General features: G+C 48.1%; 1 protein-coding gene across 5 annotated transcripts; it reads left to right on the plus strand.

Moving 5' to 3' along the window:
- Window positions 1–131: 131 nt before the first annotated feature.
- On the plus strand, window positions 132–25,524 carry slc12a6 (solute carrier family 12 member 6). Of its 5 annotated transcripts, none has more exons than XM_086198159.1 (27): window positions 132–304; window positions 3,998–4,223; window positions 11,447–11,541; window positions 11,798–11,926; window positions 12,663–12,809; window positions 12,884–12,938; window positions 15,312–15,442; window positions 16,179–16,420; window positions 16,501–16,625; window positions 16,717–16,902; window positions 17,149–17,313; window positions 18,315–18,413; window positions 18,614–18,671; window positions 18,771–18,945; window positions 19,210–19,328; window positions 19,425–19,523; window positions 19,615–19,734; window positions 19,959–20,063; window positions 20,514–20,682; window positions 20,777–20,972; window positions 21,059–21,228; window positions 21,307–21,438; window positions 21,551–21,658; window positions 21,774–21,797; window positions 23,059–23,294; window positions 23,389–23,522; window positions 24,592–25,524. In XM_086198159.1, the coding sequence occupies exons 1-27, from the start codon at window positions 158–160 to the stop codon at window positions 24,681–24,683; spliced, it is 3,684 nt and encodes a 1,227-aa protein (XP_086054285.1). In that variant the 5' UTR covers window positions 132–157; the 3' UTR covers window positions 24,684–25,524. The 5 variants fall into 5 exon arrangements, with proteins under 5 accessions (XP_086054285.1, XP_086054286.1, XP_086054287.1 ...); XM_086198160.1 differs by having other exon boundaries at window positions 133–304; window positions 16,720–16,902; XM_086198162.1 differs by having other exon boundaries at window positions 166–304; window positions 3,529–4,223.
- Window positions 25,525–25,730: the final 206 nt, after the last annotated feature.

The raw sequence follows: 25,730 nt of genomic DNA on the forward strand, positions 1-25,730 counted from the left end.
AAGAAAAAAAACAAGCAGCATTAAAAAAAAAAAAAAACTGACCCAGAAACAGCCGAGACTTATTTTGGACTACAATTCCAAGCTAGCGTGGAATTGTTGTGGTCATTGATGCGCATGCGCGACGCAGCCGCTGTAAGGACGGGGAGTCGGGTGGGACATGCCGCACGCCCGCGCCTGTTTTCTGTTGGTTTGGCTGGACAAAAAGTGCCGAGGGAACCCAGGTGGAGGAGCCCCGCGGAGACTCCCTGATGAACCAGGAAACCACCCCGCGGCAGAGGCGGTCTCTGAGGGGAACTTGATTCAGGTAGGAGCTTTGAAATGCCGGAATCCCGTTGGGTGTCAGTGAGCAGCCGGCGCTCCGCCGAGTTGACAGTTGGATCAGCGGCGTGGCTAGCGGCTGGCTAGCGTTAGCCGGGCTAGCAAGCCAGCCGCGACCACCTCACCTGGCTGCCGCAGCTCCGGAGTGATGGCTGTGCGGCAGCGGAGTAAATCATCCCAGTAAACACCCGCGCTCGAGAATGACAAGCTAGCTGCGTTCCGTTCACCTCTTACACCCGCCGGGCTGCCGGTTTCAGCCGGTGGGGAAATACGTTTAAATTCCGCAGCTTCCCACAGACGCCGCGGTCCTTTTGTCACGAACCGTCCACGGTTGAGTGGAAACATCTGTCCCGGCTGTTTTGCCAGCTATTCCCGGCTAAATCCACCGGGAGGTGCGGACCGGCCGGTTCGAGCCAGAATTATGATGGTGTTTAATTGGCTTAGGAGGGCAGGTGAGCGGCGGTTAGCACCAGCTCAGGTCGCTGGCTAGCACTGGGGGACGCTTTTATCCCGGATCACATTGATTACACCAGGATAGAGAGCCATCGTTTCTGCTGGGGGGTATAGAAAGTAGTTTTCCGGATGTATCGATTTTGATGCCGATATGAACATCGGTTCGATAGCTGATGCCGAAACTGACGGTGCATTAAAATAAAAGTGCTTTTTTTCCCCCAGTTCATCCTTATTCACCCTTGTTACCGTGGTAATAAAATAAATTCATTAATCATTAGTTACGTGTCAATGGCTAAATATCACGCCATTTTCTTTGTCGATAGGCCAGTGGCCATCAAGTCAGATTTGTTCATGGAGGAACCTAGGAAAAGTCATGGAACTTTAAAAATAGTCATTTCCAAGTCTGAATTAATGTATTTAATATATAAAGACAGAGAATGTGTAAAAAGTCATGGAGTTAGCTTCACTAATACTGGAATACTTGAGTGAATTTCAGCTGAGCTCCAGAGGTCTTCTTCATGAGTGAGGGTAGGATGGATCGGGAGATTGACAGGCGGATTGGGGAGCTATCCGTTAAAGTGGGAGCTTAGCCAAAGGGCGAGGCTCTCGATTTACCTGTCAATCTACCTTCCAACCCTCACCTGTGGTCATGAGCTCTGGGTAATGACTGAAAGAACAAGATCCTGAATACAAGCGGCCGAAATGAGTTTCCTCCACAGGGAGGCTGGGCTCTCCCTGAGAGACAGGGTGAGAAGCTCAGTCACTCAGGAGGGACTCAGAGTAGAGCTGCTGCTCCTCCATGTGAGAGGAGTCGGTTGAGGTGGTTCAGGCATCTGGTGAGGATGCCGGCGTGTCCGACAGGGAGGAGGCCTCGGGGCCGACCCAGGACACACTGGATTATATCTCTGAGCTGGCTTGGGAACGCCTCGGGATTCCCGTGGAAGAGCAGGTGGAAGTGCCAGGGGGAGGACAGTCTGGGCTTTTTGCTGAGGCTGCTGCCCCCTGCGACCCGGACCAACCAGATAAGAGGAGGACGACGAGATGAGATGAGCTTCAGCATTGAACTGGAAAGACCTGCTCATTCAAGGGGCTTAAAGTAACTCACGATGTGCCAAGGGCGTGCGATCACGAGTCTCATCACCTCTGAGTATCATTTATCAAGTTATCCACTAATATGATGCAGTAGTAGCTTTAAAATCAGGAGAAAAGGCTGAAATTACCAGAAAGTATAACAAAGTGTCCTAGCCCGTAGATGGCTAGTTAGCTTAGCATAATAAATGGTGGTAAATGGGAAGTGTTAGCATGTCTGTCAGATGTCATGAATTAGAGGTCTTACAGGACTCTTGTTTGGATGTAAACATCCTGTCATTACAGCCGGCCACCATTAGTCGCAGCAGTCACTCCTCTCGTCGTCAGCAACTGTTTGGGTTTTGTTTACCCAGGCTGGTGCTGAGGTGCTGCGTCAAATCGCTGCGCCCAGTCAGGGAAGTGGTTGCGGCTGCGTGTCCGAGGCTCCCTCAGCGGGATCCCCAGGGAGGAATGTTGCAGCTGAACAAGTCTTGCTGCTCAGGTTTTGGTGTGAAACTCCTGCTGGTCCGTATCAGCAGGAGGAAAGAAACAAATGACTTAAACAGAAGCACGAGGTGCTGAGCCTTTGTTTGCAGGCTCGGCAGCAACAGCCAGCAGTTACTGGCGAAACCGGTTGGGACCACCTTCTCTGTATAATTTAATCATGAACTAAGCTAATCCAACGGTTCACCCACATCCACTTGTCTTGTCACTTTTTATCAAGACAGGAAACTAAGTAGCATGGCTGACTTTGGCCCGGAGTCACGTTGGAGCTGGTTACTGTTTCATTTTGGTCAGGATGACGTTGTTCCAGTTCTCCAGTTTTCCTCCATGCCAGGGATCATGAAGGAAATCCCTTCACTGCAGATCAGCTGGAAATATGCTCAGCATCAGATGAAGCCAGTTGATGATCCTTATCAGGCGCACAGAGACAGACTCAGAGATATCAGGCACTCCTGCGACGTCAGCCCACATGCACACACTCAACAGTTCAGTGATTTTGAAACAGGGGAGGCCCAGAGCCAGGAATGTAGTTTAAGACACAAGAACTTCCCCACAGCAGTGACAAAAAACTGCCTGGATCAACTTAAATGAGCGTTCAGTCCGGGGTCACATGACCCTCCAGTGGACACTTGTGACTCAGCAGGAAGAAAACAAAAAACAAAAAAAGGCAACTTCTCATGTCCTCGCAATGGGAACAAGATCCATCGGCTCTTCTTAGTGGGTTTACCGGGGTCTGAAAACCCGTGTGGACGTGGGTGGGCGGCCGTCTGCCACCACTCACAGCCACGTCCAGGGTGAACACTCCCTCAGATACAAAATGTATTTGTCAAAATCTGACATTTGGGGATACTTCAGCTTTGACTGCCATGTCATGATTTTTTGAGTTAGGGGTAAAGCCACGTCCCGCGTTGTCTTCCAGGGTTTCTGTTCAGAGTAAACAGTGACTCGTCTGTTCCTCTCATGACGCGCGCCGCTGGAGGAGGCTACTGCAGAACTTGAGGGAATGCTGTGCTAAACTTGTGCTTTCACCAACAGAACATGTTGCTTTCTTCTGCACTTTGATGTATGAACTAACTTTATCTTTCTATTTCTCACTTCCTTTCTTCCAAATCCTCTGCTGAATCCACCCCCCCCCCCCCCACGCCATCCCCTTCGCCTGCCGTCAACATCAACGGACGATATCAGTAGACAGGCCTTTTTATCTCTCCTGATGATTGTTATTGACTAAAAAAAGGGGCGCAGACAGAATCTGGTCTTGTTCCGGTCCACAAGAATCATTCACCAGGACGGATCAAAGAACAGCAGCACCGCCGCCACAGGCGTTTGCTTTGACTGACGGATTCCCTGCGTCCTCTTGTTTTTGCACGCCCTCTTGGACTTCTCTCGTGATTCCTGAACAGAATCTGTCCTGCTCCAGTCATTTCAAGTCGCATCACTACACATGCCCAGTGGCAGCCAATCATATTGCTCTCATGGAGAATTGCAGCTGTAAAAGAACTACCAGTCGAGGCTGCCATCGCCTCAGCATCACCTGAAAGACCGCTTATTCTAGCTCAGGTCAGATCGGTCCCGCTTGCTAGTCCTTGACTCCCCCAGGCCCCCATCCCCTCTTCTCCTACATCCTACACAACTCCACCCCCTCTATTTTTCCAAGGGAGTCGCTATGGCATCAGTACGGTTCACCGTGACCCCCACCAAGGCGGAGGACCTCCCGGGGCTGTCCGACACGTCACCTGACATCAGCTCTCGCTCCGCCGCGCGTGTTCGCTTCGGCTCCAGGGAGAGTGTCAATCGGAGTGACCCGCTCAGCGAGGCGTCAGGAGGTGTGACCACGACAGGAGGAGGGGCTGAAACACCAGACCACAGCAACACGGATCAAGGTACAAGTACACACAAGCACATCCTACACCTGGAAAAATGCCTTATCTATGGCGTACGGAAGGACCATCTAGAGTACCTGGTGTAGACATACTTTTACCTCTGTTTACATGCATGCTCACTAGTAATTCTGTTCGCATTCATTCCTAAAATCACGTTGTTCTGAACTTGGTGAAGGTCGTTTGAACAGCATAGTCTGCTAAGCTGGTCTTTTTCAGAAGTAAGACATGCAGGATGTGTGGGTATGAGTCGGGTTTGTGAAGCATTCTGTGGACGTTCACAGCTTGTTAGAAAAAAGGTGTTTGGAGTCGGGGGTAGAACCATAAATGTGCTAGCTTCATGCTATCATGTAGACCCAGATTGCTTGCTAGCAATATAGCGCAGGTGTAACTTCTAGAAACACCTTTGGAGTCTTGTTCATTATGAAAAGGGAGGAGGACGGTCCTCTTAATATTTTCTTTTGTGAATGTACATCATGAGAAGCTAGGATCTCAGACACGGCAGCAAACGTTCGACCAGAACCGCCTGGAAATGAGGAAGAACCGGTCCTGTACAGTATGCAGTCGAGGAAGGACTGGGGGGGAAGGAATGTGTAGGAACTTTTGATACTGATTTTCACACAAATGTTTTCTCTCATCTTATTTTTAGGCTCAAAATCAAATGGAGTGCAGATGTGTCATAGCCATGACTAAGAGCAAGAAAAGCTCTCTTTCACTGTCCTAAATGGCGGTTTAGTTTCACGGGCCGTGACATCAGGACTCTGATGGTGTGGATCCCTGCTTCTTACAGGAAGGGTGTGTTGAGGAGCACCGGCTGAGGTCCCTGCAGCCAGTTGCTCCCACAGGCGAGCAAGGCTTCAGATCTCTAAAATGTCGGTTTCATGTGAAGCAAGAACTATTTTTAGGTTAAGGCTTGGGTTGAGTTGAACGATGTGACTCCGGGATGCTCCCTTATGAGGGCCTCAGGAAAAAAGAGCAACGGTTCAGTCTCTGTCTACTCGGCCGACCGTGCCATATAACCACTGTTGTGAGGGTTTCACTTCCCCCTCTGCTGCTACCACGGTGGGGACGGGGATTCGAGTCTGTGCAAACAACTGCAGGTGTCCCCTTGAGGTGAATAAATGTGAGACGTCTCTCCGTCTTGACCGCACAGCTGTCGCGTGGAGTGCAGTAATTGACTTTCCAGAAGTGTTCAAGAATAGCTGCTGCACTGATTCCCAGGCTCAAGTGGGAGGTGAGAACTGGATGGATGTAACTGCATTAGCCGCACTGATCCACTTAAGCAGTTGCATCGTAGTAAAGATGCCCCGCGTTGTTTGTTATAGGCTTCCATAAATAGAAATCGAGCTGGTTAATCCAATTGAATTTCGATCAGGCTGCGGTTGATTATTCTCAGAAACACAGCGTTGTCCATCTGTGTCCATTTAACGCCCACTCAGGGAGAAAATAGCAGAAATCAGTCGTCTCCCTCAAAGCTGTCGTAGGAAAATCGGCGTGAGAAAAATGTCTTCAAGTTACCAAAGGTGCTCTCACACTGGCCCAGTGGATTTCAGGAGACGAGTGGTTAAATTTACTGGCTAGGAGTTCATGTCCATCTGGTGCCTGCCGTTTTCTGCTTCACTGGCTGGCAGAAAGACATAGTCCTCAGGTGTGTTCATCTCAGATGGACACACACACACACACGCACAGCTGTGTTCCCTTGTGTTTAGAGGGACAGTTGCATTTAAACAGCTGAGACTTTTCTGTGTCTGAGGGCTGAAATACACCAGGAGAGGCTTCGTTCACAGGCAACACCGCCGCGCCTCTGTGTGTGACAGCACGGCGCTCTGGGCATATACAAGGTTTTATACATAAAGCTTAGTATAAAAAAGCAGGGTCAGTATCCCACTATTACTCCAGCTTTTGCTCTTAATCTGCAATTGACGCTATAATAACGAAACTGCAGGGTGAACGAAGGCCAGTTTTTCAGGGAGTCCAGTAGATATCTGGCCCAAGGCTTTGTTGTGTTCATCGCTCAGTGTTTAATCTGTACGTCAGCTTGAGATGTTTGCGTTGAGTTGAACGATGAAAAATATGAGCGGATTGTTTCTAAAGCAGCCAGGATACACTTAGTTAGCAGGAAATCCAGTCTGTGTCTCTTGTGCTCCATGCAGGCTGATTGTGTAGACGCAACCAAGCCACGTGCACGGACACCAGAAGCTTCCCTGTCCCGGCTAGTCTCTCCCTCGTCTGCACATTCTGTATTTATGTCCAGATGAAGTTTATTGAGATTAAAAATGTACATCCGTGATGAGTGTGTTGATGAGTGTGTACTGTTCACATTTCAACTGATGTCTGTAGCGGTGGTTCCATGAATGTAGCTAGCGTTAGCAAGTGTTCTAACATGTCTGGTGGCTTGTAGTTATATTTAGTGTTTAACCTCAGGTTGACCAATTTGCATTGTGAACACTGAGATGGAGATCATGGTTTCCGTCAAATTTTGGGTGTTCATGCCATTTTTACGTGTATTCAAGTTGTCTGTCCGTCTCGTTCTCACCCCATAACTCAAGAACACGGGGGGGGGGGGGGGGTAATGGCAAGGCAAGGCAAGGCAATTTTATTTGTTGAGCCCGTTTTCACAAACAGTTTGTCTCAAAGGGCTTCGCATGGCATCATAACAACATCCTCTGCCCTCAGAGCCTCACATCGACTGAGGAAAAACTCCATAGAAAACCCTTTTAACAGGGAAAAATCTGAGAAACCTCAGGGTGAGCAACAGAGGAGGGATCCCTCACCCAGGACGGACAGACTGTGAGAAACACGGAAATGTTAACAGCTGAAGAAGGAAGCTTCTGGTAGGGGAGGCAGGGAGAGCGAGCCAGCTTGATGGGGGACTGGATGGCAGACTGGTTCATGGAAGGGGAGCGCAGGCCGGTGTGACAGTAGGGAATAAGAGGGGGGGGGGGGGCGATGCAGGTGGCGGTTGGGGCTCTGGTGGATCTGTGGAAACACAGAGAGACTGCGAGACACCAAGGCCAAACTACAAAGTGCAACAAGTAGTGGTAATGACAGTTCCAAAAATGTGCAGGGAGGAGAGGAGGAGAGAGGGGGAGAGAGGAGGGAAGGGCTCCATGTAACCTGATGTGTCCCCCAGCAGTCTAAGCCTGTAGCAGCATAGCTATCAATGGTTCAGAGCTACCTGAACCAGTCCTGACTGAAGGCTCTGTCATAGAGGAAGGTCTTAAGCCTGGACTTAAACGTAGTTAAAGTGTCTGCCTCTCTGACCCATGGAGAGATGCTGGTTCCACAGTAGAGGAGCCCGGTAACTAAAAGCTCTACCTCCCAGTCTATTTTTATTGATACTGGGAATCACTAAAAGACCTGCATTCTGGGAGCGCAGTGCTCTGGTCGGACAGTAGGGACTAATGAGCTCTTTCAAATAGGATGGAGCTTTATCATTGAGAGCCTTATAAGTTAGCAGAAGGACTTTGAAGTCGATTCTAGAGCCTACAGGAAGCCAGTGGAGAGAAGCTAAAGTGGGAGAGATGTGTTCTCTCTTCTGAACTCCCGTCAAAACCCTTGCTGCAGCGTTGTGGACCAGCTGGAGACTCTTCAGGGAGTATTTAGGACATCCTGACAGGAGAGAGTTGCAGTAGTCCAGCCGAGAAGTGATAAATGCATGCACCAGTTTTTCAGCATCACTCTGGGAAAGGATGTTCCTAATCTTAGCGATACTTCGCAGATGGAAGAAGGCGGTCCTAGTCACATGCTTTATGTGGGAGCTGAAGGAAAGGTCCTGGTCAAAAATGACCCCAAGGTTCCTTGCAGTTGTACTCGGAGTCAGGGTGATGCCATCTAGAGTAGAGATCCGATTCAAGAGTGTGTCCCTGAGGTGTTTAGGTCCAAAAATGATTACCTCAGTTTTATCTGAATTGAGCATTAAGAAGTTAGAGGACATCCAGGATTTAATGTCTTTCAGGCAGTCTTGCAGATTAGTAAACTGGCTTGTGTCGTCTGGCTCCATCGACCAGTAAAGTTGTGTGTCATCTGCATAACAGTGGAAGTTGATCGAGTGCTTCCGTATTATGTCACCTAATGGGAGGATGTAAAGAGTGAAGAGAATCGGTCCTAAAACTGAACCCTGTGGTACACCATATGTAACTCTGCTGTACTCTGAATAGTCATTATTAACATGAACAAACTGAAACCTGTCAGATAAGTATGACTTAAACCATTTTAGGGAAGTTCCTTTAATCCCAATGTCATGGTCTAGTCTCTGTAGCAGGATGCTGTGGTCGATGGTGTCAAATGCAGCACTGAGGTCCAAAAGGACAAGCACAGAGACAAGACCTCAGTCTGAAGCTATAAGAAGATCATTAGAGACTCTGACCAGTGCTGTTTGAGTGCGATGGTGTTCCCTGAATCCAGATTGGAAGGCTTCAAAGAGCTCGTTGCTGTGCAGATGTTCATGTAGCTGCTCCAGGACAACCTTCTCAAGGATCTTGGAGATGTAGGGGAGGTTGGATATTGGCCTATAGTTGGCTAACACATCTGGGTCAAGAGAAGGTTTTTTAAGTAAAGGGTTGATGACAGCCACCTTAAAGGCCTGTGGCTCATAACCTGTGACTAAGGAAAGATTAATTTGATTTAATATGGAAGTGTTGACTAGAGGGAAGGCATCCTTAAGGAGGCTTGTTGGGATGGGATCCAGCAGACAAGTGGCTGACTTGGAGGAAGTGACTGCAGAAGTTAATTCTGACAGGTCGATGGGGGAGAAGCTGTCCAAGTATGCACCAAGTCTGGGAGGTGCTTCTATGGGGACTGTAGTCTGTCCTCCATTACTGGCAATCTTCGTTCTAATATTCACAATCTTTTCAGTAAAGAAAGAAAGGAAGTCGTTACTGCTGAGAGTTGGGGGATGCATGGCTCAACAGCACTATGGTTCTTGGTGAGCCTGCCCACGGTGCTGAAGAGGAACCTGGGGTTGTTCTTATTCTTTTCTATCAGGGACGAGTAGTAAGCGCTTCTGGCATTACGGAGTTCTTTTTTATATATTAATAAACGCTCCTGCAGGCTTGGCGGACTTCCTCGTGCTGGCTGGAATGTGTCTTCCTTTCCAGTTGTCTGGTCTTCTGTTTTAAGGCACGCAGCTCTGGGCTGTACCAGGGAACTCTTCCTTTTTGGTTGATAACCTTCTTCTTCAGGGGAGCTATGGCATCAAGTGTCCCAAGGAGTGCTGCTGCAGTGCTGTCCACAAGATAGTCTCCCTGCGAGGGGGTGAAATCAGCATAACTGCCCATTATATCACTACAAGGTGTGGCAGCAAGCTCTGCTGGAATAAGCTCCTTAAATCTAGAAACAGCAGTGTCGGTAATGTCCTCTAATTTGGCCCAAATGTCCACTGGGACTTGAGGATGAAAGAAAAGTTTTTGCTTGTCGAAGGACACTGTGGCCGACACAGCTCAGAGGGAAACCGCTGCAGTGCAGTCATTGAAATGTTGTCACAATCCAGGCTGCCGTGCGCTTGCAGTTCGACCTGCTGCACCAGAGCTTTCTCCCACTTGATTGACCATCTGGGGTGCAGAGGATCTCACTGACTGGTGAAAAATCCAACACTCACTTATCACAATTACAAAGCGTTCGACATCGCTGAATCTAACAAGAGCCACACGTGGAACGTGTGAGGCTGGCGTTGAGCCGGTGCTGTAGAGCAGTGCTGTCAGACATCTGGTCAGTCAGGCTGGCAGAGACCGTCAGGAGATGTTAGCATGGCTGTTTCCCAACTGTCCTAATCAACAGGTTGGGTCTTTTATCTTCCTGACACTAGGGTTTGATCCCGTGTGTTTTTATGCAATCTGGGTCAAAACGGTCCAAATGCAGAGACATACATGCGCGTTCTCTGATTTATATCTGTATTTATACAAACAGCTTTAGGGGATTTCCACCATGTGTTGGTTTGAAGAAGACTGTAACCAACCGCCCTGATTGGCATGGTGGTTAATCTTTTCCCTCTCTGTCTGAGCCACTGTATATTAACCAGCGTGTTGTTTTCTTGGGTGTGGACTCGCACACTATCGTTGGCCAAGTGGAGGACTGTGAAATGGAATGGGAAATTACCACCCACCAGCCAAATGCTAGCAGTTCTTTCTACTATTGACTTGTTCTTTGTGTAACCAGCTGCTACTCTTGTCCTGTTTTAGAATCTAGGTTGCAGATAGCGGAAGACGTGAAAGCATGAATGGCACATATATCCTTTTAAGAGTAAAGTACAGCATGTTCCCTCAAGCTATCAGATCACACGGATGGGAATAACTCAAAGATTCAGTTTGATGGTTACAAACCTATATTTTGGCCTTTTAATATCATGTACCTCAGATGTATCATTTGTTTTGTTACTTCTCCTCGCACAGCTGCATCATCAGACATCAAGTATCTTGCATGATGCCAGAAAAAGTCTAATTATTGGCTTAGTCACATGAGTTTATCCTTTTCCGAGTTAGACGAGCATTTGGAGTCGATGGGGTAGGGAGTCGATCAACTTTTGTCAGCCTCAAACTGTTGTGGACATTTTCTGGAGTTTAAACTGGCCTACAGTCAAGGGATGTGTCAGTTTGCAGGAGTTCCCTCGACCAAAAGGCAATGGGACTTTTACAGTGGATTTTGGACCACTGCCTGAAGTAATTCTGTGTTGAACAAAAGCTTAAAAGACCTCCACTGTTAGTTCAGTTCAGCCCTTATGAACCCACTTTATGATTAGAGCAACGTTTGTGCTACGACCAGACTTCACCGCACATTCATGAGAGAAAGTGAGCAACAAGGACGCCTCTTCTGTTTTCCCTGTGATGACATTTAATGTCCTTTACAACCTTTGCAGTCTCCTAGCCACTTTATAAGACTCAGAAGTAGCTTGAGGCCGGCCAGATTTAACGGAGTCATTCCTGTTGGGGATCTCAGCTCGTGTCATTTGAGGGTTCTTGTGTTTAATACGATAGCTGCTGTTAACGTGAGAGCAGCGTAGCGGCAGGGAAGTGATGCTGCTGACTCAGGTGCTGCTGAGGCCCTGGCCTGTGCTGACCTAGTCGGAACTGAGCTGGCAACTTGGCGGCCCTTGCATCAAGCTGAGTGTGTCTGTAGGGGAAGGAAATGCAACTGGAGCCCACCAAGCTATGGCGACAGCACTGAAAATGGCCTCCTGTGTGGTTTGTCATCTGCCTCATATGCTATTCTTTCTTTCTCTGTCTTTCCAGGTGACGGTAATTCCAAAATCTCCAGTGTGTACATCAACAACTCTCACGGGGTGGATGATGATGACTTCTATGACAGAAACTTGGCCTTATTTGAGGTTCGAAACCCAGCCCAGATCAAAGGATTGATTGTGATGGTTGTGTTGTAACTCTTGCGCGCGTCAGTTTGCGTTGATGTATTGAAGGCCTTCTCTGGTGGCTCCATTGGCAGTTGTTCTGAAATGTTGACCTTTGATATCAAAAATACAGGAAATGAACATTTATTTGCAGTCTGAACCCATTTTCCATTCCCTTGTTTTGTTGCCCGTTAAACCCTCTTTCACCTTCTCCACTCTGTCTCTTTTCGACACACAGGAGGAGATGGACACTCGTCCCAAAGTGTCGTCTCTGCTCAGCCGCCTGGCCAACTACACCAACCTGACGCAGGGTGCCAAGGAGCACGAGGAGGCCGAGAGCATCGGTGAGAAGAAGAAAACCAGCAAGGTATAACAGCTTGAGTCACCTTTTTGACTTTGTGATGCAAAAAAAATCACAAAAATAAAACTCAGCCAACAGTTTCTGTACAACAACTGAATCTTTCATCTGCAAACTACAATATTCACTAGATTTTTGTTTAATTGCACTGCAGTATTTTTCACTACACTGCGTTTGATGCCAAATGGACTCGTGGCATTATTGTCGTCGACTAAAGCAGCCATAATTAAGATGATGATTGTGGTCATCTAAGGACTTCAAAACTGAACATGCATAACAGTAACAAATGTTGTTTTAGCTGACAGTGTTCTTTGTATATAGAAATACTGTGTAGTGGATCAAAAATGAATAAATGGCCTTGAACTGGCCGTGCATACATGGGGGCACTGGGTTTTTGTCCCAGACCATTGATATCTACCCATGTTGCTCCATGACTCATCGTCTGGAACAGAAAGCACAGCAGTACGTGACCCCGGTCTGCCCCTCAGTCCCTGCTGATAAGGAGCCGCCTGCTCTCGATTAGACGGACAGTTGTTGTGGGTCAGAGTAGCTTCCTATTCCCCCTCTGTTCTGGTAACACGTTTGCAGGATTGGACACATTTTCCAGCACGTCACAAGAGTGAAATCAAAACTCTTCCCCTCTGGCACTGAATATGGTGCATCAAGGATGCTTATTAGGAGGACAAATGTCTACACAAAGACAACTATTCACTACTAACATTTGCTCTGCTGTCTCACCCGCCAGTCACCACAGATGGGGACGTTTATGGGTGTCTACCTGCCTTGCCTGCAGAACATCTTTGGTGTGATCTTGTTCCTGAGGTTGACCTGGGTGGTGGGGACGGCCGGCGTGCTGCAGGGACTGTGCATCGTATTCATTTGCTGTTGCTGTGTGAGTATTTGAGTGCATGGACGGTGAGCAAAGAGGTATCCACTTAACACCCATCTCTCTGTTTCCCTCTCCAGACGATGCTGACCGCAATATCGATGAGTGCAATCGCCACCAATGGAGTTGTTCCAGGTACTCGTTCACTTCGGCCCTCTTTTCGTTTCATTCTCTTCGCTACGAATCCAGGCATTTTTATTGCCCGCAATAAACATAAACTCTGTTATCCGTGAGTGCTGATACTCTGTATGCAGATAATCTTTTTAAGCATTGAGAGGAGCTGTAACGCAAGTTGATAACCCTGGTTGTCTGTTTCAAATGAGCTGGGCGCGATCTCGATTCATCCGTGTGTTCCCCTGCATCTCCTCCATATTTATAGGAAGGGAAGTCTGTTGATGGGACTGAGGTCAAGGTTGGTTCAGGCTTTACCTGCTGAAGGTTCAGATAACAGAGGCGTACATCGAGGTGCACAAGTCCGTCTCACAGCAGTGCAGGTGGTACAACACCAGTTGATTGAACACGTCAGTTGCTAGGCGACTGATGTGGCTGGGAAGTAGTGTTTCCAGGTTCTCTCAATAGATGGACAGGTTTTGGATTCATGATGTGTCTGTAAGCTAGAATCAAGGCCTGGAAAGAAGATGGACGGTGTCTTTCATGTCATTATTTGGGGACCTGTTCTAGATTTTCATGCCAGTGCCTCGGTGGGGAACCCTTTACTGGGAGACCGTGCAAATTCCACCTAAAAGGACCTGGTATTGGCAGTGCCCACAGCCAGGACCGTTTTGATGTGAGCCACTGTGCTGCCGGTAGTGCACAGCACATGGCATCCTAAGCAGTTTCCAGTCATACTACTAACCACGCCTAACCCTGCTTGGTTACCAACCGCAGACAGGACTAGGCAGGTTGAAAAGCCAACCATGAGTTCTTCAGAGGAGGCAGAAAGGACATCAGGGGAAGCTGGGATTTGGGGACCTAAGGCTCGTGTGGAATCACTTCCCACAAGAGTTTTCTTGACAATGTTCTGCCAGGACTTGGATCAGATAATTTCAGGAACACCTCGGTACGCTCGCACACAACGCCCCCCATCAGAAATGTCTTTTAAGCAGCTGCGTCTCTCCGTCATGTCTCTACTTGGATGGAAGATTGAACTGGTGGTGCACTTGGTCTTGTCTAATGTTTATCTCTTTGTCCCGTCTCTCCCTCACTCTGCCTCTCCCTCATCTGTACACGCATTGAAAACCCAGCATATTTAAACCACCATTGACTTGAACTCTCACTGGAACGCCTCTAGACAAATATCCCAAATGTCAAAGTAGTGTGATATTTCCACTCATGTGACATTGTGATAATATAACGTAGAAGCCTTGGTAACATAACAGTCGTGTCTAACATTTCACTCCATGCTCATTTCTCATTGAAAGCTTCAAATTCTCATGCTTTTCAATGCCATCTTCTCGAAGATGTTAGTTAATACTGGATGTAACATTCACTGTGGTTGATGTACAAAATGAATGAAGTGTTTGGCTTCCAAACGCAACTCAGTTTGACTGACAGCAAAGACTGAAAATATGTTGTCATTTAAGAAAAACATTTTGGAAACCAAATGCTGAGTTTGTAGCAGCTCTGTACTGTAGGAGTCCCCTGTGTGATCCGGCTCGGCCCTGGTTAAAATCCTATCGACAAATGATGCTGTCCTGTTGTTTGGGCTCACTTGGAGTACCAGATGGGAAGGAAGTTCAAAAGTTCAACCGTGTTCATGGGATTGGTTCATAGAACACGCAGTCTGGTGTTAAAAAGCTGAAACTAAAGATTCTTAAGGTAATATTCGTTTTTACTGTTGTAAAAATGGGTTTTAATCACCATTGAATACACAATCGTGCAAGAGACGATATTTTAGTCAAAGTGTTGGGAAAGTTCCTGGTGTCAAAGTCATGTTCATGATACCAGGACTATTCACTGCCCTAAAATGTTGGAAAAATCCGTTTTAAAAGAGGTTTTGCTTGTCGGAGTAAGGCAAGCTTTTAAGTGTCGTATTTTATCCTTCAACAAGCTCCAGAAGGAAACGCCATCCCAGGACATTTCGCTGTTGGGTGCCTGATGGCATCCTTAAAAGACTGAGAACTCTCGCGTACTCCGAGTGGGACAAAGAGCAAGTGAAAAGAGTTATTTGCAGATAATATTTGACCACCGGTCGGCTCTGTTTTCTGTCTCTAATGTGTAGAACATCATGCTTATTTCTACAAGCATAGAATGACTTCTCATCAACTGCCCTCTTTTCTCTCCTCCTCCCTTAACATCGTATGACTAACGTCTCCCTCTCTCTCTTCGTCTCTTACTGTCCATCAACCGTCTTCATCTTTGTTCCCATTCCCTCTCCTTCGCTCTTAAAATCTTCCTTCATCCTCTTTATTCTTCCTTCACCCTGCCTTTCTGCCTCTCTGCCTCTCTTCCTCTCCTCTCCTAACTTGCCCCTCCCCTGTCTTTCCTCCTTCTCTCCTCCCTTTCCAGCGGGAGGCTCCTACTTCATGATCAGCCGCTCTCTGGGTCCAGAGTTTGGTGGCGCCGTTGGCATTTGTTTCTACTTGGGCACCACCTTCGCCGGAGCCATGTACATCCTCGGAGCTATTGAGATCCTTCTGGTGAGTTGAGGTTTGAGTTTGGAAAAGCTCTGACTTTGAATAGAGCAGTTATTACAGTTTTCTCCTCCATGGCCAAATATCAAACATGGCCGCCTAACCACGGTTACAGCGTGAACGAACAATGCCACAGGAACAACATCACACCAGCATCTGCAGTCTCCACAGCAGCCATGTCACTGAGGTGCCTCTGATCACATTTGAGATTCCTCAGGACCTCAAAGTTAAAAACAACATGTGCTCGTCAGCTGGCACTTTGACTAGTCTGCCCTAAGAGTGGATGATCTTCATTGGCTCATTGTAGCCGTCGTGCTTGTGTGCCTCTGAGGAGTGTGACCTCCGTCAGGCAACAACAATGGGTCGTATGGACGGACAACCTGTAAAGCGTAATGGCTGCAGTTTTTGCCTGTGCAGAGGCATAAAACACGGGATGTACCAAAGTGACCGAACCCAATTGCTCCCCCATGGTTGGTGAAAATTCCCCTGCTGAGAGACAAATGGACAAAATCAAATGACCTCATAAAGGAAGATGAGACTTGTCTGATGTGACATCTGAAATCCCCTGTGGAGTCGAGATGTTTCATCACATTGATGCAATTAGCAACACTGCTCTCAGCTTTGTAGACTCTGACAACATCTCTCGATGGCCGATGCACTCCAGTCCTCCTGGCCCGACAGTCCTATTACCAGCTCCTGATTATTGATCGTTTCGTGTCTCGTGTCTCCCTTCCTCCTCCAGATGTACATCGCACCTGACGCTGCCATCTTTGCCTCCAAGGGGCTTGAAGGTGAAGGGGCAGCCATGTTGAACAACATGCGTGTCTACGGCTCCATCTGTCTCCTCCTCATGTCCTTGCTGGTCTTTGTTGGCGTGAAGTACGTCAACAAACTGGCCTCCATCTTCTTGGCCTGCGTTATCGTCTCCATCTTTTCTATATACATCGGAGCACTGGTCTCCGCCTTCAAACCGCCGAATTTCCCGTGAGTGTCACCATTTCCCAACAATTGGCCAGTCACAGAGCTGTCACAGTTTTGCCTGACAAATGGGCGTCTGTTCACAGGGTGTGTATGCTGGGGAACAGAACGATTAATGGCCACGATATCGTTGACGACCACTGTGCGAAAACCATGCTGCTGCAAATCAAAGAGCCAATAGAGAGAGAAGACACCAACGTAACCATTAATGGTGGGTTCTATCACGGATGTCGAAGACTTCTGAGAGCATGGATCGCGCCGCTATTCAGTTCCGGGCTGTTAATTCCCCCTATTCTTTTCAGTAGAGAACAGCACCGTGACCCCCACATACGACCCCGGCCAATCTCCCCTCACAGAGAAAACCACATTTCTATGGAGCCGGTTTTGCCAGGGCACAGACCTCAACGCCTCCTGCGATGACTACTTCAATGCCAACAATTTTTCAGAGATTGAAGGGATCCCTGGGCTGGCCAGTGGGATCATTGCAGGTAACGCTTGTGTGCATATCGGGCTGAAATATCTGTGTATCCTTTGGTTTCAGAATCGAAGATGCCTCATCAGACTCTGGTACACCAGGACTTTTTTTTACGATTGTGTCGTTTCTAAACTGAATTGTTAACCAAGTGCAAAATTGCCAGATTGATTTACAATGAAAACTAGAAGGGCTCGAAGGCAAATGCAAACAAAAGACCACTGATAAATACAAATACTACCATGTCACGGTGTGTTTGTAGAGAATCTGTGGAGCTCCTACCTCAGCAAAGGAGACGTGGTGGAGAAGGTCTCCATGAATTCCTCTCATATTTCACACGCGGCGTCCACTCAACAGCCTTACGTGTTCGCCGACATCACCACCTCCTTCACGCTGCTGGTGGGCATCTTCTTCCCCTCCGTCACAGGTAAAAGTCGCACTACTCCTCAGGTATCTTACCTATCAGGCATCTATTTTTGGATTTCTCCTTCAATTCTTAAGCAGTTTAATGATTAATTCAATTTTTAAACCAGAAGCATTGTATAAAGTGGGCCTGTAATGGTGACCTTTGACCACTCAGATCTTTTCAGTTCATGTTCAAGTCCCAGGGGAACTTTGGGCCAAGTTCAAATAATTCCCCTGTGTTTCTAATACTCCTTTCACACTGAGAAACACACGTCACACTCGGGATCCCAGTAGGTGGGAGCTCCCAAGCAGAGATCAATCCCCTAAGATCATACACATGAACATGGCATCAGCAGGAAGACTGATCTCATGGCAGAGGCCAGAACTTGATTGAGAGATGAGAGAGCAGCTCTCGCAGCGCAGCCCAATTTGTTTGATTTATTCATTTTTTTCCGGAGCTTCCACAATGGCAGCCTGACAGGTGACACAGTGACAAAATCAGAATGCGACAGGAAGGCCGCGTGAAACCTGAGACAATGCAGGTTGCCGTTTTCACTCTGCAGGTGAACCAAGCAGAGCCGAGGCGAGCCGGCAAACACCCGGGTCACTTGGAGGGTCGGTGGCGGCGGGTGGAAATGCTGAGTCGACCCTTTCAGAGAGCCCAAACACCCGCGTTCACCTGCGTTTTTGGTGCAGTGTGAAAGGGGCTTAATATATCTCATGAATGCGAGATGACCTTAACCTTTGACCCACAAGACCTTTTAAGGGCATCCATGAGTCCCAGTGGATGCATGTGCAACATTTTAGGAAATCTCCTCAAGGCTCAAGGCTTTTCTGAAATATCCCATTAACATAAAAAGAATAGCAAACCCCCAAAACGTCACATCTGAGGTATGAGAAGAGGGATATTCAGTGTTTCCTTGCATCCAGCAGCAGCAATGACGATGTAGAGCTGAGCTTTCCTGATCAATAGGAGTCGTAATCAGAATGTTCTATCATAATGATTGTTCCTGTGTTCCTCAGGAATCATGGCCGGTTCCAACCGGTCGGGGGATCTGAAAGATGCCCAGCGCTCCATCCCCATCGGAACCATCCTCGCCATCATCACCACCTCCATCGTCTGTATCCTTTTACATCAGAAGATGGGCACCAACTCAAAGCACCATTCATCCATGTTGTTTCAGTGAGGCTAAGAAGAAACGTACTGGGAAGTGGACAGAATAGTTTGTCAGTATTAAGCAGCCTTTGTCTGTATTTAATTTCCACTGTCACTTTAGAAACTTTGGTTTACGATGTCGTTATCCTGAGTGTTCTGCGTCCAGACCTGAGCAGTGTCATTTTGTTCGGAGCCTGTGTTGATGGGGTGGTCCTCCGAGACAAGTCAGTACATCAGTTGTCTGTCTGACCGTGGGACAGCCTCTCACATCTGTGAATGTTCCTGTCCACTGCAGATGTCAGTATGTCTCGCTCTTCCTGCAGGTTTGGAGACTCGGTCAAAGGGAACCTGGTGGTGGGGACTCTGGCTTGGCCCACTCCCTGGGTCATTGTGATCGGGTCTTTCTTCTCAACATGCGGCGCAGGACTTCAGTCGCTCACCGGCGCCCCCCGCCTGCTGCAGGCCATTGCCAAGGACAACATCATCCCCTTCCTCCGGGTTAGAACTTTAAATATTGCTTTTGCTGTGCTTCAATCACTTTGTGGATGATAGAATTGCGTCCCGTTGTCTTGAAGGCAGTATCTCAGGAAATTGTTGAGGGAATTTCCTAAACTTTGGTCTGAATATCACCTGGGACTGAGAAAAAGAGCTTTGGAAATGCGATTTTTGGGTTCAGAGGACAATGTCTCCTCATGAGAACATGATATCTTAGGAGCCCAAATGTCCACTTGAACTCAGAGATAACAAAATTTGCATTTTCAGGTGTTTGGCCATGGGAAGGCTAACGGGGAGCCCACCTGGGCGCTGCTGCTGACTGCCCTGATAGCTGAGCTGGGGATCCTGATCGCCTCCCTGGACCTGGTGGCTCCCATCCTGACCATGTGAGGCGTCATTGTCTCTCGCTTGCGTTTGACTGCTAACTCACTCTGGTCTTTCTGTGCAGGCCTTCAGTTTTGATTACGTTCTTCTCTACCTAGGTTCTTCTTGATGTGTTATCTGTTCGTGAACCTTGCCTGCGCCCTCCAGACCCTCCTGAGGACACCCAATTGGAGGCCACGATTCTCCTACTACCACTGGTGTGACCACTAACACACACACACACACACACACACACACTCGCATATGAACCGGCTCTGATCAGTGTTTGTGGTGCGTGTCTGTGTCCAGGACCTTGTCATTTTTGGGGATGATTATCTGCCTGGCGCTCATGTTCATCTCTTCTTGGTACTACGCAATCGTTGCTATAGTGATCGCAGGCATGATCTACAAGTACATTGAGTACCACGGGTATGTTGCCATGGAGATGTATTCCCCCAGCATGATTGTACGTGTGCAGCATGGTCAAGAATGTAAAAGTCCATGTGGGGGAAAAAAAAGTTGAGGTTTTATTCTTGTGGGTGGGCTGCTGAAGCCTTCGTGTTTTATTTTCAAGCATCTATTTCTAGCTTGTGTATGCCAGTGGAGTACACATCTTTACTGGGTTATTTATTCCATGTTTCTGTGTGTGTCAGAGCCGAGAAAGAGTGGGGGGATGGGATACGCGGCCTGTCGCTCAGCGCTGCCCGTTTTGCCCTCTTGAGGTTGGAGGAGGGACCGCCACACACCAAAAACTGGAGGTACTCAAGTACTTTTCATTCACAGCTCAATTATTTATTCCATGACAAGCATCCTACTTTGTTTAAAAAAGAAAAGTAAATGGGGGGAGGAAAACACTTTCAGAACCACTTCTAATGGAGCAGATCTTTAACTCGCCTGGTGGACCAGCTGTTTCTGCCGCCATCGTCTTCATCACGTCACCTGTTCCAAAACTTTGTAGGGCTGAACAATTTATCAAAATTTGATTGAAACTGTGCTATGGCCAGGTGTTGTAGATCCCGTTCTAAAACTAGTACAAGATGTCCGTCTGATGGTGGCTGCTGGATGACGCCTCTTCTACGTTCCCTATACTGCCATCTTCTGGTGGAATTGCGTGACCTAATTTATTCTCTCCTCACCAGTTGATGGAAACACGCCTCATGTTTCAAATTATCATGTAAGTCACATGTGAAGCCTCCTCTCGTCTCCAGGCCTCAGCTGCTGGTTCTGCTAAAACTGGACGAAGACGCCCACGTCAAGTCTCCTCGCCTGCTAACGTTTGCCAGCCAGCTGAAGGCGGGAAAGGGCCTGACCATCGTTGGCACCGTGGTCCCTGGGAACTTCCTTCAAAGCTACGGCGAGGCCCTCGCTGCTGAACAGGTGGTTGCATGTGTACCTTTACATGGCTTAAATTGGGAATGACCATCACTGGAGATGATGTCATAGGTCCGTCTGTTCATTTCCTCACTGTCAGACTCTGAAGCACCTGATGGATAAAGAGCGAGTGAAAGGCTTCTGTCAGTGCATCGTAGCACAGAAGCCGCGTGACGGCATCAGTCACATGATCCAGTCCAGCGGTCTGGGGGGCATGAAGCCCAACACCGTGGTGATGGGCTGGCCTCACGCCTGGAGGCAGAGCGAGGACCCTCAGTCCTGGAAGACCTTCATCAGTGAGTTTTAACAGGATTTGGACCTGTCCGTGAATCTGCCCTGATTGGTGGTTAGCAGGCTAACGGCCCACCTATCTCCCTTCCAGACACGGTGCGGGTGACCACCGCTGCCCACCTCGCCCTGCTCGTCCCCAAAAATATCTCTCTGTTCCCCAGCAACAGCGAACCCTGCACAGAGGGCTACATCGACGTGTGGTGGATTGTCCATGACGGGGGGATGCTCATGCTGCTGCCTTTCCTGCTGCGCCAGCACAAGGTCTCCCAGCTCTGCCTGTTGGTGGCCGCTCAGGTCTGGTCCACCTATTCTACACTAAGGCTCTTCTCTGTTCCTCAGGTGTGGCGCAAGTGTGGGATGCGGATCTTCACGGTGGCCCAGATGGAGGATAATTCCATCCAGATGAAGAAGGATCTGGCAACCTTCCTCTATCACCTTCGCATTGAGGCTGAAGTGGAAGTTGTGGAGATGGTATGAAGACATATTAAAGATTCAAATACTCACTCATCTTCCCTCTGGCCCTTTAAAATGTGTCTTTGTTTTTTTCTGTGAATGTGCCCCCCCCACACACACACACACACAGCATGACAGTGACATCAGTGCGTACACCTATGAAAGGACGCTGATGATGGAGCAGAGGTCCCAGATGCTGCGACAGATGCGACTCTCCAAATCGGACCGTGAGAGAGAGGTACGCACAGACCTGCTGTAGCTCCACGCTAACGGAGGCCGACAGCTAGCTACGGCAGAACTCTGTTTATCCAACGAATCATCTGCTATAATCCGTAATCTCCTGGTTCCCTCAGCGTGTTCGATGGAGTTTTGATGATGTAAGTTTACTGTTTACATAGTTAGAGCTGTTTCTAGTAGATCTGGTTACATCCACTTTTAATTAGCTTAGCAATTAGCTCCCCTGATAGATGACTGAACTTCCACGAGTGAATCCTTCAGGAAAAGAACTTCAGTTGTTCTGCAGTCACACTAACATGACAACACTGTGTACAGATGGAAGCTTTTACCTCCCAACCTTTGTTATACACAGATGTATGTACTATGTACTGCACATGCAGTATTCTTGTGTATAAGAACTCCCGGTGGTGAATCGAAAGAGTGGTCCAAGGAGATTGGATGGAAAAACCATTTTGCATTGGTTATGAGTCTAGAACAGTAGAAGAAGTCTAACGTCTAGAACCTGCTAGAATAATTGGTTCATTAAAATTGGAATCTCCCATTGTGCTTCGCGATGTTATTATAAAAGATTTATTTCGGTAAAGGAAACCACTTTTAAACAACTTCCCTTTAGAATAGAGTTTGATTGTCGTGCGTCTCAGTGTCGACTCCAACATTCAACACTTCTGTTTATGAAGGCGCTTGTGAAAATTTAATAAAACATCATGAAGCGCTGAGCTTTACGAAGTGTTTTAGAGGCACGGTGGGTTTGCAGTGGCAGTCGACGGAACGCCTCAAGTGTGCGTGGTGTTTCAGAGGAGAACAGGTGGTGGTGCCAGACAGTCCGCTTCTGTACCGGTGCGTTGGGTGGGTGTTCATTTCGTACCCGCCTGCATCGGTATCAAGGATCGTTGGTCCTCTTTTAGGGGGAAATCAAGATTTTTATATCGTTGCTGTGAGAAGACGGTTGGTTCTTCCCTGAAGGATCTACATCGAGAGTGGGCGGGGTCAGATCTGCTTTGTCTTGTGCTACAACAGTAGACAGCCATGTGTCCTGCCCTCCCGCCACTCTGCTGTTGTCTGATTATATTTTATGCATCACCTGTCTTCTGGCTCAGGTCTGACTGTCCCCCACAGACACCTCTGAGTCCTTGTAGTTCCGCTAGAGTAGACGCTAGCCATTATTTGGTGTTAGCATGCTAGGTGACGTGTATGCGTGTAGGTGTATCTTTCTCTCAGGTACAGCAGTACTGGAGGCAACACCTCAAACACCTGCTGGGGGGCGGGGGGCAGACAGGTCCAGAGAGAGAGAGACTGGGCAGTGACATAGGAGGGACCGCCATCACTCTAGGTACAAGGAACGGTGGCAATGTTGATAACCTGCTCAAGAACGTGTGTGCGTCACCCGTCTGAATGACTCAGGCTCAGCTGGTGAAGGACCGTAACTCCATGCTGCGTCTGACCAGCATCGGCTCGGATGATGACGACGACACCGACGGCGGTGAGCGAGACAGGGCAGGCAGCAGCAGCGGCGGCAGCTCCGAGCATCATCGCCGAGTTCAGATGACATGGACCAAACAGAAGACCTCGCAGTATCGGGCCACGCACTCAGGATGCTCCACACCTGAGGGCTTCAGGGACATGCTCAGCATCAGGCCGTAATTAAAACATTCACCCGGGGTGGTGCTGGTGGGGGGGCTCCTGCCTGATAGAACCTCAATCATGATGGGTTCCTCTCCTTTCCTCCCTCAGGGACCATTCCAACGTCAGGAGGATGCACACGGCTGTCAAACTCAACGAGGTCATCGTCAACAAATCCCATGATGCTCGGGTTGTCCTGCTCAACATGCCAGGACCCCCCAAAAACCCAGATGGAGACGAGAACTGTATCCTTCTCCAGTTAGTTTACCCTTCCCACTAGTAGACTCTGTCATAAGTCTGGTGTTTGTCTTGGTTACGCTAAATGGACCGACCCAAAATGAAAGGGTTCTACCTTGGTCGGTACGACACCCTGCCAACACCTCCGGACTGCTCATTAAGCCACGCCCCTCTCTGTGGACTCTGGTCCCAATGAGAGACTAACAATATATAACTTTGTTGTGACAAAGAAGTTTATTTATGGAGACAAATGCAGCGATGTTAGCATGCTAACCAGGTATCGCCAAAGCTTCCGCTATGGTTAGATGGAATCGTCTTCAGTGGACGAGAACAGGATGGTATATTAGGAGGCCAGCAACAGTAGAATACTTGAGCTGTTTGCCATCATTTCCAACAGACTTCACTACGACCCGAGCAACACCAAGCTAATAATTTTGTTAGCACGCACAGTTTTACAACAAAGAGCTTGAAGCCTTACAGAGAAGATACAACAAATGTTGGCAGACTGCGCAGTCGAATACCAGGTGGGGAACTTCACCTTTAGCACACAAAGTTTGTCATGCTAACGTTATTAGCATAGCAAGCTAAACAATATATCACCATGACAACATGTCGTCATCTGTGCTGGAATTAACTGGCAGATCGCAAACATATTATGCTCATATCGGCCCCCTACAGTCCAAACGTGCTGCCCGTCAGCCTTTTTGTTCCTTTAAGGAAAACACTTTTTTGGAGAAACTTTCCTTATTTGACACGAAAAGGTTTGATATCTCGCATCTGTAGCTGTGCGCTGCCCCCTAGTGGTGCGGAGGTTTGGTCATTGCTCACACAGCACCTTTAACGTGATAATTTGCAGATTTCTCTCTAGCTGTGTTTGAATTAGAAAGACCACTTCCTCTTTCAGACAGCACGCTATTGCCACTGCGCTAGCAACATGTGATGGCATGTAGCCTCACGTGATCACCCACTCTTACAACAAGACTCTCTTTCCAGAGGCGGAAAACTTGAATTGCCACTAGGCTGTTCAAACATTGTGGACTACAGAAATAAAGGGTTGCTCCTTGACCTGCTGGTCAGATATGGAGTTCCTCGAGGTTCTAACAGAGGGATTAGAACGTGTCCTGTTGGTCAGAGGCGGAGGAAGTGAAGTCATCACCATCTACTCCTGATTGGACAAATGGAGAAAGCCAAAAGAAGCAGCCGACCAATCAGACATGAGGAAGAGCGAGCGAGCGGGAGAGTGAGAGATATCATTGGCTGCAGCACCTGTGTTTCCCTTCATCTTTCCACTTTCTGCCATTGCAAGGGTTTCCATTCCACTCACATCACGTCACAGTAACACGATTCCATGAATGAGCGAGAGAACTAGAGCGATGGTCGTTTGCGTGAACAGTGTCGACCTGAAGCGCGTCTGGGACCAGCGTTGTTAGGAGGCGGAGCAGCGCGAGTGGAAGCGTGAGAACGGTGTTGCGAACGCCTTTGAAAGGGGAGAATTTCAAGGGAAATGAAAGAGACAACTGAGTTGAGACACGCTGGGCGAGGTTGGCGAGTACCACTGCACCGCATGCTGTCGTGTGGATGAATGATTCACGTGTTCATCTGACGCCGCCGTACGTCATCACCACGTCCCGGTACCCTGAACTTTGGCTGCTCTGTGTAGTGTGAGCTTCAGACTCCTCACCTGACCTTACATCTCAACCTGCTGACGTCCTGCTGTGTGCGTGTGTGTGTGTGTGTGTGCGTGCGTGCGTGCGTGTGTGTGTGTGAATGCACGCCTGTGGCTAAAGTGAGGCACTGTAATCCACGAGCGTTTGATTCCACGCTGATGCTTCGTTCTTTTCTTTTTTTACAGTGTTTCTGTGCAGGGATTCTTTTATGTTTATTGTTATTTGGTTGTTTTCTTGCCTGTACATAAAGACTAAAAGATCCTATGTTTTATCTTTTTTTAATTACATTAATATAAAAAAGTCAAAAACATTGCCTGGAAAATATGGCAATAAAATTTTTGGAAACAAAGTTTCACGACTGATCATTTAGTTCTGTTCCTGACATGAAGGACTGATGTTGGTACTTTGAAACCTTTTTTGATTGTTCAACATTTCTTGCGCGTGGATGATAGAGCCTTGGAGAGGAACGTATCCAGCAGAATTGAAGGATCGCTGGATCACTCCCACTCCACACTTAATAACCTGCTGTTTGGAACATTTGGCATTATG

Source organism: Aulostomus chinensis, chromosome 24 (assembly GCF_037954235.1).
Source record: "Aulostomus chinensis isolate RoL2024-O1b breed Wild chromosome 24, RoL_Achi_v1.0, whole genome shotgun sequence".
Classification (NCBI taxonomy): Eukaryota; Metazoa; Chordata; class Actinopteri; order Syngnathiformes; family Aulostomidae; genus Aulostomus; species Aulostomus chinensis.